The sequence below is a fragment of the Equus quagga genome, unplaced genomic scaffold (genome assembly GCF_021613505.1).
Source record: "Equus quagga isolate Etosha38 unplaced genomic scaffold, UCLA_HA_Equagga_1.0 73442_RagTag, whole genome shotgun sequence".
In the NCBI taxonomy this organism is placed as follows: domain Eukaryota; kingdom Metazoa; phylum Chordata; class Mammalia; order Perissodactyla; family Equidae; genus Equus; species Equus quagga.
Window position 1 is genome coordinate 13,247,949 of NW_025802777.1, and position 15,156 is coordinate 13,263,104.

General features: G+C 38.6%; 1 protein-coding gene across 2 annotated transcripts in view; it reads right to left on the reverse strand.

The window, feature by feature from the left end:
• Positions 1-3,216: 3,216 nt before the first annotated feature.
• LOC124234283 (transcription regulator protein BACH1) overlaps positions 3,217-15,156 on the reverse strand; it is a 47,178-nt gene continuing 35,238 nt past the window's right edge. For both annotated transcript variants that reach the window (XM_046651550.1, XM_046651551.1), the window contains one exon: positions 3,217-7,044. In XM_046651550.1, the coding sequence (XP_046507506.1) occupies positions 6,589-7,044 (456 nt within the window). In that variant the 3' untranslated portion in view covers positions 3,217-6,588. The remainder of the gene's footprint in view (positions 7,045-15,156) is intronic.

A 15,156-nucleotide genomic window follows, 5' to 3' on the forward strand; every position in this document is an offset into this window, starting at 1 on the left:
AGCTGGGTTCCGATGCACTACAGAGTGCTAGTAAGGTTCTAGCTTTTAACCGATAGTGCCAGGCCAGTGTCGCCAACACTACACCCACAGCCCCCAATTCCATTCTGTGTTCAGGTCCAAGGAGGGAACGGTGGAGGGACTAACCTTGGATCCACGCTTGTCTGAAGTTGGCTCTGGCTTGCTTAAGTCCATGTAAGTCAGTCCATACCATCCCTAGGAGGCAGCTTTCTTAGGCCTAAACGTTGCATTGCAAGGGGCGGCCTAAACACCACTGGCTCAGGCCTGAAAATGCCTGTACACAAGAGTGTGGCCTTGAAGCCCCTGGAGGGAGGCCTCACTTCTTCGGTCCAGGGTGCCAGAAATACTGGAAAGGAAGGTGTTATGCAATGGTGAAGCCTCTCCCCTAGAAATAATCTATGCGTAAGGCCACAATTAAGCCCTTTCTGCAAGTCCTTCCAATTGAGATTAAGATCACAGGCTGTGAGTTCTAGAACACTGGCATCTTGGGGAAGCTGAAACCAAGCCATTCTCCATCTTATTTTCAGATACCACTAAGTTTCTACTACAGTCCTTGGCAGCACTAGGTAGCGAGTTCTGGGAACATAGTCTGGTCTAGTGCTTTAGTGCCTGCTAATTGGCTTATTTCAAAACAAGCGTGGGTGTGAGGCCCAGGCTGTGATAACTTTGTGAAAACTCTTTAGGTTCTAAAAAGTGACCACGCCACAGACTCTGCCATGAACCTAGGTCCTTCTGGGGCCCTGCAGGAACTATCACCCCATGACAGGCAATTCTTACAGCTTCTGTAAGAACCACAACTCCACCCAGGAACCAAGAACTCCTCTGCCGAAGACTGATCTGGATGAAAAACTTGGGAGGATGGTTTTGGATTTAGTTTTCTGAACATTTTTATATTCTGAACTCTTGAGGGCAAGATAATTTGATTTAGTTAAATCCTTTAGACTTTGTCTTTGGACTTTAATTTCCAAAGGGATTTAATCTTTGAACTGTCTTTCCCATAAAAGTTTACTAATGGGAGAGGATTTATATTCAAATTTGGGCTAATATGTTGCTAGTGTTTTATGATTGGACTACCTTCCATGCACTTTCTTATGGGAATCTTTTTTACTTGGAATTTAATCTCACTGCAGAAACTCTGATATGCTATATTGGACAACGAGGAAGAAGGGAATTAAGGATAGGAAACAGGATAGGAAGTTAATTTTCAGTCTTTGGTACCAAGTAGGCTCTGAGTCGATTTACTTCTTAGTAAACTGTTAGATCCATTTCAGAGCCTTCTGGAGGACCAAGAGCTATCATCCACTGACAGTCCCAGGAAGTTACCCCAAAAAGCACAGGTTGGTATTGGGGAGGTGGCTTCATAAAGGTGAGTGGCCTCATAACGATGACAACAGGTCTGCTCTCCTCCTCCAAGAGATGAGCCACAGTCCTGGTTGAGCAGTGGTGCAATGGTTAAGCCCAATGTTTCAAGAGAACTTAAAGCTGAGGAATATAAAAGAACATCTTCCCCTAATCCTGGTTTCCAGGGGAAGGATTTTCCCTAAAGACCCTCCTGGCCTCTGCATCACTTTTCTCTCACTGGCCCTGGGGAGGTGTTCTTTGATTCTGATCAGTAAATTGTAAAAGAGTAACCTAAGCCCACTTGGCTCAGCCACCCCCTTGTGATTTGGGATTTGCCCACCTGTAGAGAGCATTTTCCAGCTCTTCCAAGGACTCTGCCCCTTTGGGGGTGGGCTGGGATGACTGGGTGGGACGGGTTGGGTAAGCCTGCCTAATTTCAGAGTTCACTTTTAGCAAATGCACTCAGCTAAACAGATATAAAGCCGTGTCCTCAGACCTGGCCTCCATCAGCAAGGTGGATGTCACCCACCACCTTTTTGCTTCTCAAATGGCCCAAAGCTGAGGCTGGGAAGAGGGTGCCATTTATTGACCCTCTCAGAAACCTCTACATTTACTGTTGACACTTCTGTTGTTCTTAAAGCTCATAAAGTCTGATCTCAGGCCTTCAATGGTAGGGTCAAAACATTGCAGCGCACTATGTAAAATGCTGGGGACACCGCATCCCCCTTTATGGAACTTACAGACTAAGTTGGGCCCCCACCCCCACTGTGACACCTTCTCCCTTTATTCTATTGACGTACCAGCCTTACTGGTGCCATGTTGCCTTCTCTTCCCAGAGACTAACTTTACACTGACTGAGACTGAAATCTTTCAAAGCCTGGTGAAATTACATATTTCTTACTTTCTCTCCTTTGAATTCCTGTAGCTTTGAACTCTTGAACTGCCTCACATGACTGAGCACTTTCTTACATGTCATCTTGACTCCACTGTTGGCCTAGTCAAGGTTTCTCAACCTCAGCACAGTTGACATCTTGGGTGGATAATCTGTTGTGAGGGCTGCCCTGTGCATTGCAGGATGTTTGGTAGCATCCCTGGCCTCTGCCCACTAGATACTATATCCTTTATCCTGCCCCCACTATTTGTGTCTCTGGGAACTGCCAAATACCTAGGATGCAATATCACCCCTAGCTGAGAATCACTGTTACTAGACCAGAAGACCATGCTTTGGATCACCAATAGCTCTGAGCAGCTGCTCAAAGCTTGAGGACAAGGGTCTGGTTAGAAGTTGAATGTAACATGGTAGAATTGACTCAGCAGACAAGTCTTTAAAAATTAAGGACTGTGAGGTCAGCCCCCTGGCCTAGTGGTTAAGTTTGGCACAGCCTGCTTCACTGGCCCAGGTCTGGTTCCCAGGTGCGGACCTATACCACTCATTGGCCACCATGCTGTGGCAGCGACCCACATACAAAATAGAAGAAGCCTGGCACAGATGTTAGCTCAGGGCGAATCTTCCTCAAGAAAAAAGAGGAAGGTCGGCAATGAATTTTAGCTCAGAGTAAATCTTCCTCAGCGGAAAAAAAAAAAAATTAAGTACTTAAGTACTGATAGAGATAGTATCCCCTTCAAAAGCCCTATATCTCTATCCAAAGACTGAAATTAAGTAAACCAGAAGCAAGGCTAAAATCTGTGCTTCCTTAAACACCTGAGTGCCAGAAATTTTTTTAGGCACAATAACCAAATAATGAAAGATTCCCTCTTACAAATGCTAGTCATACTGATTACTCAATCAAAAGACTAAAATTAGTAAATTCACATAAGAGGTGAGAAAACGGAAATGGAGTGTACAACTCAAATCAATTAGAAGTAATTTTAGAGAATTTTATTCAACTGTCAATTTATCACCAACATCTAACATTTATAGCTTGCTACAGTTGGATAAGCACATAAGGAAGAAAATGTAAATTAAATATTACAAAAGTTTACTTTTAATGAAACATGATCTTAATAGGATATGGATAAAAAATTTAGTGGTTTTATTGCATTGTTAGAAAATTATATTATGCAAGATACAAAAAAAATCAATAGATGTTATTATTTCTGTTTATTTACAATCAGTATGCCATCTTTTATTATTATGGCTTTAAATTTTCATTTTTCCCAACAGGTTTCAAAGAATAGTTTATTACATGCCTTAATAAAACACTTAAAATATTTACAAATTCAAAATAGATGTTTTATAACTGAAAAAAGTTCACCTGAGAATTCATTATAAAATTGCCATTTGTTTGATATTTTTTCCAAGTTGTTGATGTGGCTCAGCGTCCACATGCAACCTGTATCGTCTTCTGCATCAAATATATTTAATTCCTTATTTAAAACTGGTTAAACCTTAAGCTATAGTAAATTATGTTATAAAATTTACAGATGAAGAACCAACATTTATATCCATATTTATTTTGAATATAACAATTTAACAAGTTATTTGCTATAGCTGTGGAATTCAAATAATTAAAAGAATTTTAAGGTAATATTATTTACTGAGATAGACATAACAGCTTTTTAAAAATCATCAAGCATTGAGAAGGCCAATTCACAAAATAAGGAACAATGATCATGTAAATACGCAATATACAAACTGAAAACAACCTTTCCAAAATTCTGCATGAAGGAAAAGATATACACTGTATACACATAATCCTGTCATTTGTCTTCGGCAGTCTCAAAAAAAAAAAAATCAACTGAAAAGAAATTTTCTTAGAAAAAACTTCTTTAGAAGTTAATGTTAAAATAAATGTATAATGCTATGCAGTATATAGAAAATTTCCCCACCTTATGGCCAAAAAACAAAGATAAAATTTTTTTATCTCTGTCCCTCTGTATTACAACTTGAAAATCATGTAGGTATGAGGTAGTGTAGTTACTTGTATTACATGCTGGCTATTAAAAGTAATGCTATAGTTCAGGAAATATTACACTTGGCAAATAACCAGAATATCATTAAAATAAACCCTTAATGCTCTAACTATTTATATGTAGAGAGAAATTTAGACCAAGTGCCATAAAAATCATATTTAAACTCTGGAAACAACTAGGTTTTATCATAAAATAGTACACAACCTTTCAAAGCAGTTATTTACAGTAGCAATTAAAGTAAAAGATTATTTGACATTTGCACATACACAAACTGATATGATGAACAGCTGAGTGTACAGTGAGGTAGGAAATCAAGGATTCCATTGGCTTGTGTAAGATTTTACATATTGTAAACCAGAAAAGTTTTTATATTATTTTATATTTTGATGTTAACATTTAAAATTACAAGTATCAAAGAAACAGCTACATGGGGATATATATTATATATACATACACACACACACACACAATTCTTTTGTATTGGGATGCATTATCACAGAATCATCATTCTCCCTGACAAATTCTTATAAAAAGCTTCTAGGAAATAAACAAGTCCAATTATTTTCTCTTACAACAACTAAGTCAATAAGAGAAACAACATACAAACCACTGAAAATATACTAGCAATATCTACCCCACCCATCAAAAAGGGTAACATTTGACAAATTACTCTGCGACATTAAGTCTGGTCCCCATATACTCTTACAGCAAAGGTCTACTTGCATCAGATTCACTCCTACACGGTGGATGGTTGTCTCCTACGTTAGCCACCCAGAGCCTTCACTGGACTCAGGCTGCAATCTATATAAGTCTCTCTCTCAGGTATCTGATCTTAGTGAAAGGAAGCACTTTCTAATCCTAACACTATAAATTACTCCTTTGCACCCTTTAAAACTAGGTTCTGCAGATGTTTCTGTGAATGCGAATACATGGAGTTTTTCAACTGTCGTGAAGGCCCACAGTCTACAGCCTTCATCTGACTCCCAAATAAGCCTGTAACACCAGAACGGCTGAGAACCGCTGCAAAATGTTCTGGGGTAGGTGCTCAGATTATAAAAACTATTACTTTAAAACAGGACTGAATAAACACGAAGACTGATTTTAAAATAGCCAAATCAAAATGATTTGTGTACCCTTATACACCAGACCAGGAGAAGAAAGTAAGATTAAGTCTGGTTTCCAAATTCAAACCCACAATGGAACAAGATCAAGTTTCACCCTATTTCACAAACCTGCACAGTTGCTGTAGATACATTTTTATCTACAATAATGCTTTTTACAATTAAACCAAGGGACTTCAAAAATAGGATGAAAAATGAACTGCACTCCTGATAACTGTGGGGCATTTTCTTTGCCTGTGACATCTGTTTTTCTGGCATGGGTGAGCTATGGTGGGAAGGCAAACAGCCCTGTGTCTTGATAAGCTTGCCAGGATTCTGGGTGGCTAAGCCTATGCTGCCAATGCGTTCACTCATGCCACTGTATCCTGAGTCCTATTTCTCCTTCCAAAGGGACAAGAATGTCAAGAGACAGAAAGATCAGGATGGAACCAGATGTGTTAGAGACTGAAGAGAAAAAAGAAGAGAGGGAAAATGACACTTACCTACTGTTCATGCAGACAGAATTGCTCAAGGAGGAGGAGCAGAAGCTCCGCCTTAGGCCAGCTGCCTGCCCTTGTTTCCTAACTACTCCCAGCGCTGCTCAGGAGGCACAGTGCAGCCAGTCCATCCTTGCTTTCAGCAGGAGCTGAAGAGCAAAGCTCCAGGATTCAGGCAAGACCATTCCACTATTTCTCACACCGCAGTTCTACACAAAGACGCCCAAGTAGCTGACACCCTGCTTCTGAGTAGATAGAACTCTATCAGCATTACTTGGGGAGAAATGTTCTTTTAAACCAGTCTATTACAAAAAGGTCAGATTCCTAAACCCCTGCAGGCTACTTCTTTAGTAGGAACTGTCTGCAGACGTTTAACAAGATGTTAAACTGTTGTTTGATATGCTGCAGTTTTCATTTTCATATTTATTTTGAATACTGGGAAGAGTTATTACTAATAGTTATTATTCTCTAAAGCACAAGCTTTTAAAGCCTTACTACATTTTCACATGTGATTTTTCAGTATCCAGGAAGCAAATCATTTCTGCATCTCCTGTGGAAATGAAGGAAAAGTCAGGGCTGTCTTTAGAGGAACTGCCTTAACAGCAAACTACTAGGGGGAAAAACAATATTGTTAAAAGACAGATGGCTGTATTAGGCTTGCAAGACAACGTCAGATCTTCAGTAGAAGATCAGATGGTTCGAAGGAAGTGAATGCAAGTTTACTCATCAGTAGTACACTTATCAGTCATCTGCTGACAGAAATCCGAGATGCCGCCGCTCTGCCGACACCGTTCCAGGAGCCCAGCTTGCTCAGAGGTGGCACTGGAAGTCGGCCGGGACTCCTGGCCCCGCGCACGGCCCGCCTCGCTGCTCTTCGTGCTGGGATAGCAAGGGCTTTGCTCTCCCGCCGGCGGCCCAGCTGCAGGCCCCTCAGGTAGACTCAAAATGGATGGTAACGGAGGTTCACCATCAGGAGTACTTTTTCCTTTTTCAGAAATTAAAAATGACAGTGGGCAATCTGAGGCTGAGTACTTGGCGAGTATCTGTATTTGTTCTTGACTGAGAGCTGCTTCTTTACAGACTTGCTGGCAGAGTCCAGTTAGGTTCTGCTTTGTCTCACCCAGAGTTGACAAAATGTGATCTCTTTCCTTCAACAAGCTCTCCTTTTCATTTTGCTGTGAAGGCGGGAAAGAGAATACAACGACTTGTGTTTATTAGTTCAACCCACAGTTCTAAGGTGATCAAATGCATATCTACAGTGTCTTCTCATTAAATAAGATCGCATGGAATTTTTCCTTTCAATTCAATTCAAAATCCATCATCACTGAGCAACGGCTTTCAATTCAAAACCCATCCTCCCTCTTAATCCCTTATCTAAAACTCTTAGGCCAAGATGTATCTTGAGATTCAGAATTTTTCAGATTTTAGAAAGATAATATGGATGCACACATATTTCCTCTAGCAGGGTCTGGGGCAGCACCCCACTATGAAACATCTTTACGTTTCTAAATAAAACACATGAAAATATCAAATAAATGCACAAAGTAGGATAAAGACTCTACACAGCCTGATATCAGTTTGTGTCAGTTTTCTGGCCAAAACAGTTGTGACGCACTTTTCAGAATTTTTTGATTTTGCGAAATGCAGCTAAGTGTGGACTTGACATTTTGGATGGAATAAACCAAAAAAGGTACAAGTACAGTGATCATAACTGCTGCAACTCCAATCACTGCAAGACTCTAATGATGACTAACATTTGTGGAGCATTTACTCTGTGCCAGACTTTGTGCTAAATCTCAGCTACGTATCCACACAATGACTGCTGATTTAGGTACTGTGAAACCCATTTTATAGATGGGACTTGGAGTTTAATAGGTCGAGTCAGAAAGCTAGTGGGTGAGTTACTAAAGCGTGAAGAATTTGGGGTGGGGGGGGAATTTTGTGTTTGTTAATATTTATTTTTGTTGCTGTTATTATTATTATTAAATTTTTATCCCTCCAGGAAAGTCAACCACAGAATTCTTTCCAAAGTTTCCTGGTTCCTGCCTTTCTGTCCACCATCACTTGTTGCTGCTGACAGAATGTCTCTCTCCATCACTGTCCCATGCCATCCATCTTATTCTACCACTGCACTGCTGCTAATCTATTGCAAGCAAGGACACTATTAATCAAGTTATTTATTAAGGTAAGAGTAAATAAATGTTGATAGAAGGTCAAAGATTTCTCTTGTGAAATTTATGACAACTCTTGGCTTTCTGCTTGTTGGCAGGTTCTGGGGGGCTGCAGTTGCCAGTTAACATTTAGATGGATTATTTCATAGTGATAATCTATAATGGCCATCCTTTATAGATTCTTTTCTGGAACAAAAATAGTAAAAATAAATTTGCTTTATAAAAAAGTACTGTTACTGTTTCATATAAAAAGTTTTCTACAAAACTGCACGTGAATACAATTACTGATAGTTTTAAATATTTCAAGGTCATCTAATATTTTGAGAAAATGTATAATGAATATAAAATACTGAATTTTTATGTTGCAAAGTACTCTCCAATTTGTTTGGATTTTTATACAATTGTTCTGTTTTGAAAAAATAGGTAGAGGTCAAGAATATATGAATATATTTACTATTATATAAATGAATCAAATCAAGACCAATGTTCAGCAAGTACACTTTTTCTTACGGAAAGTGTACCAGTTGTAGTCTTCTGATATAACGAGTCTGCAGGGGCCTAGAGGGCAATAACAGTGCCTACTCCCACCTGCCCCGACAAGGAACACTTTTAACGCACTCAGCAACCACTTCTTTTTACGGCCTCTCAGAAGCCAATCCAAATGAGGATGGAAACAAAACTTCCAGAAAAAAATTAGAAAGATTTTTCCTCAGTCACAACAATAGTCAGCCATGGACTCAACAAAGTTGGGGTGAATCTCTGTTCTAAACAGCAAGAGACAAAATGTCAAGTGCTAATTGATCTTTTAAATTAAATATGGTTAAGCAAAATAATGAATATTTGAGCTTCCTTCCAGAAATTAGAACTACTATTCAACTTACAGATACTATGAAGATTACAAATATTTTATAACTTCTATATCTTTAGATAAAGATCAGTATGATCTTACATATTCTCACTACTCCTACCCCACTAAATAAAGGAAGCCATCACTACACTCTAAGTGAGACCCCTGCAAGATGGCTTGCTTCTTTACATCAACTAAAACCAACAGGGACAACCTTGGAACTCCACCACGGGTATTTCTACACATTAAACGCTCCCGTCTGTTCCTCTGTACTTTGAGCTAACTCCTGCGCAGCTAAGTGTCCAGGTAGTTAGCTGTTTTTTCCATTCCGCTCTAATTCTAAAACACAAATTTAGTTCGCTAGCATTCAAGTTAACAACAAATAATTAAGCAAATAAAAGTAACTCAACTTAATCACTTCATGATTATTATTAAAGACATCTGCCAAACATACTCACTACCAGTGGCCTGCTTCCTATTCCTACAATCTATTTTAATTTTCTTATAATGCAACTGTGTAAGTCCTAAGTTGGAAGTGCTGAGGCTTTAATCATAGATCTGAAAAAAAAATCGAATGAAATTTGTGTTCTGATACTATTCTGCATTTTATGACAAAAAAATTTATATCCATGTCCACATTTTCAACAGTTATAGTACAATCTTCATTCAAGCATAACAAGTTTAAAAGAAAGATTCTAAATATGACTAACCCAATAAAGATAAGGCATGGGAGAATTTGGCACCAAAAGCACCAGATCCAACGACAATTTATTTGAGGTTAACAAGTCCTCACTGCTGGAAGGTGGTGACGGATAGTTGCTTATGATGCAAAACCCGTGAATAGACAGCTCATAGAAATATACAAACAGCCCTTGAAAGTATGAATGAAAATGCTCAATTTCACTCATAAGAGAGAGAAAAATAAACGCTACCATGAGATACAAACGCTCACTATCAGACAGGAAAAAATCCAAACGCTGACAACAAACTCTTTGCTGAGGTTGTGGGCAGATAGTCACAAAAATCCTACTTCTGGGACTCTATCCTAAAGATACATTTCTTTAACATTAGAAAAACAATGTACAGAGTTATTCACTGCAGCATCCCAAATGTCCACCAATAAGAAAACCGTTTAGAGAAACTGTGCTACAGCCATGATAGAGATTTTACAGTCACTACAGAGCTGTAAAAAGAACAGCAACCTCTGTGAACAAGGAAAAATAGTTCCTGGAAATCACTTCTTAAGTGAAAAGAGTAAAATATAGAAGAGTATATACAGAATACTTCTGTGTAGTGAAGATAATAAGAATACACATTTAAAAAACCCTGTTTTTAGGGAAAAAATAAGGGAAAAAAAATGAATGGTTTTGAAAACGGTTACCTATAGGAAACAGCCATGAAGAGGGTATAATGAATAGGGTATAGGGAGAGGATGGCATCAAGACTTTTGGAGCATAGCTTTCTTAAAACACAGTTTTAACTTTTGAACCATATAAATGTTTTACATATTCAAAACAAACATATAAAAAATATGAAGAGTAAATTCTAGTAATAAATATAAACAAATTAATTTAATGTATATCAAATTGCTAACAGACAAAACATTACTTCAAATAACTTTTAAATTTTAAACTTCAGTACTACGGTATATATTTAGAGACAAAGGCAAAGAAATTTCACTCAATCTGTTTATTGTTAATAGTAACATTGATATTGTAATTTTGTGATGTATATCTCAAATAGTAAATATATTAATGTAATAGGGAGCCAAGATTTTCTCTATAATGACAAGAGACAAAATATAAATATACAAAAGAAGCAGAGACAAAAGCTCCACACTGCCAAATTTTGATTGGAAATATCTACATGAACTCATGATTTCTAATATACTTTTTACTTTTATTTATTGAAGCATGACATGCATACTGAATGCACTCATGATTTTACATACATACACACACACACACACACAGTTCCCAGCTCTGTCCACTGAAAGGGCCCAGAAGGAGCAATACTTCAGATGCAAGCATGCTCTCTAAAATCTAATACCTGCTAAAGGAAACCAGGGATTTTTAGAGAAGGGGGTGATTCTAAATCTTGGGACAAGAGAAGTACAAGGTGAGCCTCCAACATGTTGCTCTAGATGGCACAGAAGCCCTAATGGGTCATGTCAAAAGAACACAGCAGCTGGCTTGATGGGGCTCCCCTAGCCAAGCCTGAAAAAGTGTCAACATCAAAAAGATAATGTCTATTACAGATTCTAAGAAATTAAGTTAGGAAAAAATTAATCCATGAGTCCATAGTGATACTAAAGGAGTGTGGTGCGAAAGAGGGAAAAGAGGAGGGAAGGAAAGTTCTTTTTAAAGAGTAATGTCAATAAGTGTTGGCATTGCAAAATCCCTATTTTGCAATCCCCATTGTAAAGGCCATCAAGATATGCTAAAAACCAAAGGAGGCAGTCATGGGGAACAGGACATTCACAAAGTGCCTAAGTAACACTCCACAGATTACTGAACAACTACAAAGGCAAAAAAAAATTGAAAATGATCTGGCAGTTCTCTTCTACTCAAGTGGGACATTCTGACACTTTGTGCCTCCCCAAGTGATGCAATAGGAAGGACACACCACCAATGAATACTTAATCTCAATCTAGACAACTCGAACTTTTGCAGTTTACATGAAATACAAGGAATGGATCAATGAGTTAAATAAAACCAAGGGGAAAAAGACAAATACTAAAAGTGGGACATTTTATGAGAAATCTGACCTGGACTCTTCAAAAAGTTGTCACTGAAAAAATAAAAGAGGGAGGACTTGTTCTAGATTGAAAGATTAGAAAGTCATAACCAAATGCATTATGTGATGATTGGATCTGAGTCTGAAAACAAGAAAGCATACATGTGAAATATATTTTGGGAACAATTAGGGTAATTTGAAGAGAGACTATATATAATATGAAAGATTTATTAATTTTCTCAGGTATGATAAACATATTGGTAAAGATATGTGATAAAGATATCTAAGAATGTTTTTAGGAGACGCATGTTTAAGCATTTGGGGTAAAATGTCATAATGTGGCAGCTTTCAAATGATTTAGAATATAAAAGGAGAGCAACAGAAACAGAGAAAAGACAGAGAGACCAAGATCAATCAAATGGTTAGAAAGAGACCAAGACTGACCGACAGGGACAGAGAGAGACAAGACTGACAGACCAACCTTCCAGAGCAGGCCAGACAGAGACAGACACAAAGACGGACAGAACGAGAGACAAAGCAAATGTGGCAAAATGCCCAGAACTGTTGAACCTACATGGGGAGCAAATGTACTACATGGGTAGTTTACTGTATTATTCATTTAACTTTCCTGAAAGCTTGTAATTTTTAGAAAGGGAGGAGGAAAATAAATTGCAAGAAAAAATGAAAACACATAAACCTGGCTCCCCATGAGACCATAAGCATTTTATTGGCAAGGACTCTGTCTCTTTCATCCTTGATTTCCTGGTACCCAGCAGAAATTTACTACGTAGTGACTAGCAGATGCTTACTGAAGGAACAGATAACCACTTTTATTTCAAACAGAACCACTAATACTCATTGAGCATGAACATGTGCTGAGCAGTACAAAGAACTTTCCCTCCCTGATGGCATCTGATGCTTGCACCAATCCTGAAGGGATACTGTTCTTCTCTCCCCATATTATCCACGAGAGAATGTGGGCATTGGAGGTGAAATAATTCCCCCAGGCCACAAAGCTAACAAGGGGCCAGGCAGGACTTCCAGGCATTTGACTCCAAAGCCTCCATCTGACCTCCATGTTCTACTGAAGCAGGTTCTCAAAATTCAATGCGTAGAATCAAGAATTTACCCTGGAAACTTTTATAAAATGCATGTTCCTGGGCCCCTCCCACAGGTCTGGGATGGGACTAAGGAATATTCATTTTGAAGGGGCACTCCCAGATAACTCAGATGCCAATGGCCCACAGACCACACTTCAAGATGTGCTGTTCAAGGGCATCACAGAGTGGCAGAGGGAAGATTCCAGAAGGGCCCATCAAGGTATGTTTGGAGAAGGTAGTGTGCACGTGGGTACAGCACCCAGTAGAATGTGACTAGAACAGATTTATCGTTAATAAAATAATACAACTTTCACCAGGAAATGCAAAACACTAAGGACAGATGAGGTAGTTTTACTCCTATACCATCACAATAGATTAGAGCAATGAAACAAAATGATGTCTGGACACCTTGACCTTGAGGTTCAAGTGCTTTGTGAATATTCTGATTTCTAATCAGGTACAAGTTGATATCAATTAATATCTGATACCTTCTAAGAAAAATACATTTTGGTAATTTAATTTATTTTTTTAAAAGCAAAGTTCCCTTCATTTCAGGGTTACCTTGGTTTGAGGCCAAAATGGTATTAGAGACATATATATTTTCTAACTTCTGAATTAATCTTCCAGAAAAGAATAACACAGACCTTGTAAAGAATCCTATAAAGACAAGAGCTTTTGTAAGCCAAACACATAACAGAAGCTCAACGATTCTTGAACTTTGTTCAAGACTGTAGATTTATTGGTAAAAAAGTCCTGTTATTCGTTTATAGATTATGCATATTCAATCCTTACAGTAACAGCAATGCTGAATTAGTGCCTACCCTCTAACATACTACCAAATTCGAAATAAATGTTAAAAGTCATTACCATCAATTTATCCACCAAACAAATACGTACCATTCCTTTTCTTCAAAGGTTCTATTTAGACTTTAACAGAACATCTTGTTGAGAAGTACAATTCATTAATTTTTTTAATTCAAACTAACATCTTCCTTTGGCTTTCCCAGCACAGTACAACTATAAAAGTGCCCTTTACACACAATAATTATCCTACCCACCCACCTGGAAGACATTTTAGAGTAATTATTCTTATAATCAAAACACTTTTTTTCATGTGCTGATCCATCCACAGTCTCTTATGCTATCATTCTTAGGACCAATTACAAAAGTTTACAGCCAATACCCAAAGACCAAAGCTTACTAAAATATGGGGTCCACTGCCTGAATATTACCAGACCAGGACAATATATATTGTGAATTTATTTACATGTTAATCCAATCAGTCATTGGCTATATAAAAATGGGTGTTAAATTATGAAACAAATAATTTCCCCTAAATAGGTTTGCTAAAATCCCAGACTATAAAGACTGGGAAACACCGCTTGTCTACTGGCCATGCTTCCAAAAGCGACATCTCAATTAAAAAAAAGAACATCTGGCACACTCTTTTGTATTCTCAACTCTCCATACCACCAAATACAAACCTGGGATAGAAGTGGCAGTAATTACTGTCGGTTTTTCTCTCTTGACAAAGACAAGATCCAAAACATCACCCAATAACCAGGGTCTAAGTAAACTTCTTAATGTAATAAATATCTTAAGCATCAAATTCTTTTACTTCTAGGAAAAGGACCAGCTTTCTTATTCTTATAAGCTAACAAGTAGCACACTTTCTGCTTTTTTTCATGAGACAGAGACATCTGTGGTAGAGCTGAAATTTATAATGTGCCCCTTGTACTCTGCAACTAGAGTTTGTCTGTATAAATCACTACAACTGAGAGTAGTGTGAAGAACTGAGGAGAGAGTTCAAGGAAGCTGAAACACAAGGTGAGTGGCTCCGATACAAAAATTCTAACATGCCTTCTCTGGGGATATTTTGGAAGAGGAAAGAGACTGTGCTGAGCTCACTGGCGCAATCTGGGTGAGCAGACCCGTTGGGCTGTCTGCTCTGCCTGCTCAGAGAGGTGGGCTCTTGGCAGCCATGTTTCTGCTGTTTGCCTGCTCAGAGAGGTGGGCTCTTGGCAGCCATGTTTCTGCTGTTTGTCCCTACTCTCTAGTCACAGAAGAGGAAACCTGATCGAAGTAGGCCAATTAGATGCTCTCCTCCTTGGGAAGTTAGAACTGACTAAAACTGTAGTCTCTGTCTGACCAGTCCCTGGAGGAGAGTGCTACTCTTCAGGAGCTGTGCCGCAGCCACTCGTCCCAGACGCACTTAGCACACAAAGCCATCCTGCAGTATGGAGGGGGCACAGATGCACAGAGATGAGCTGAGAGAGAAGATTCTCTGAGTTCTTGGCAGTTTTCCACTTCTTTGTTCCATGCTATTTATGAGGTCTGGCTCCATTCTTTGGCTTCTAAATGAGACATGCCTATATCCTCACAATAAATTCACTCATTCATGCTTCAGATGGTTTCTGTTTCTTGCAGCCAAAG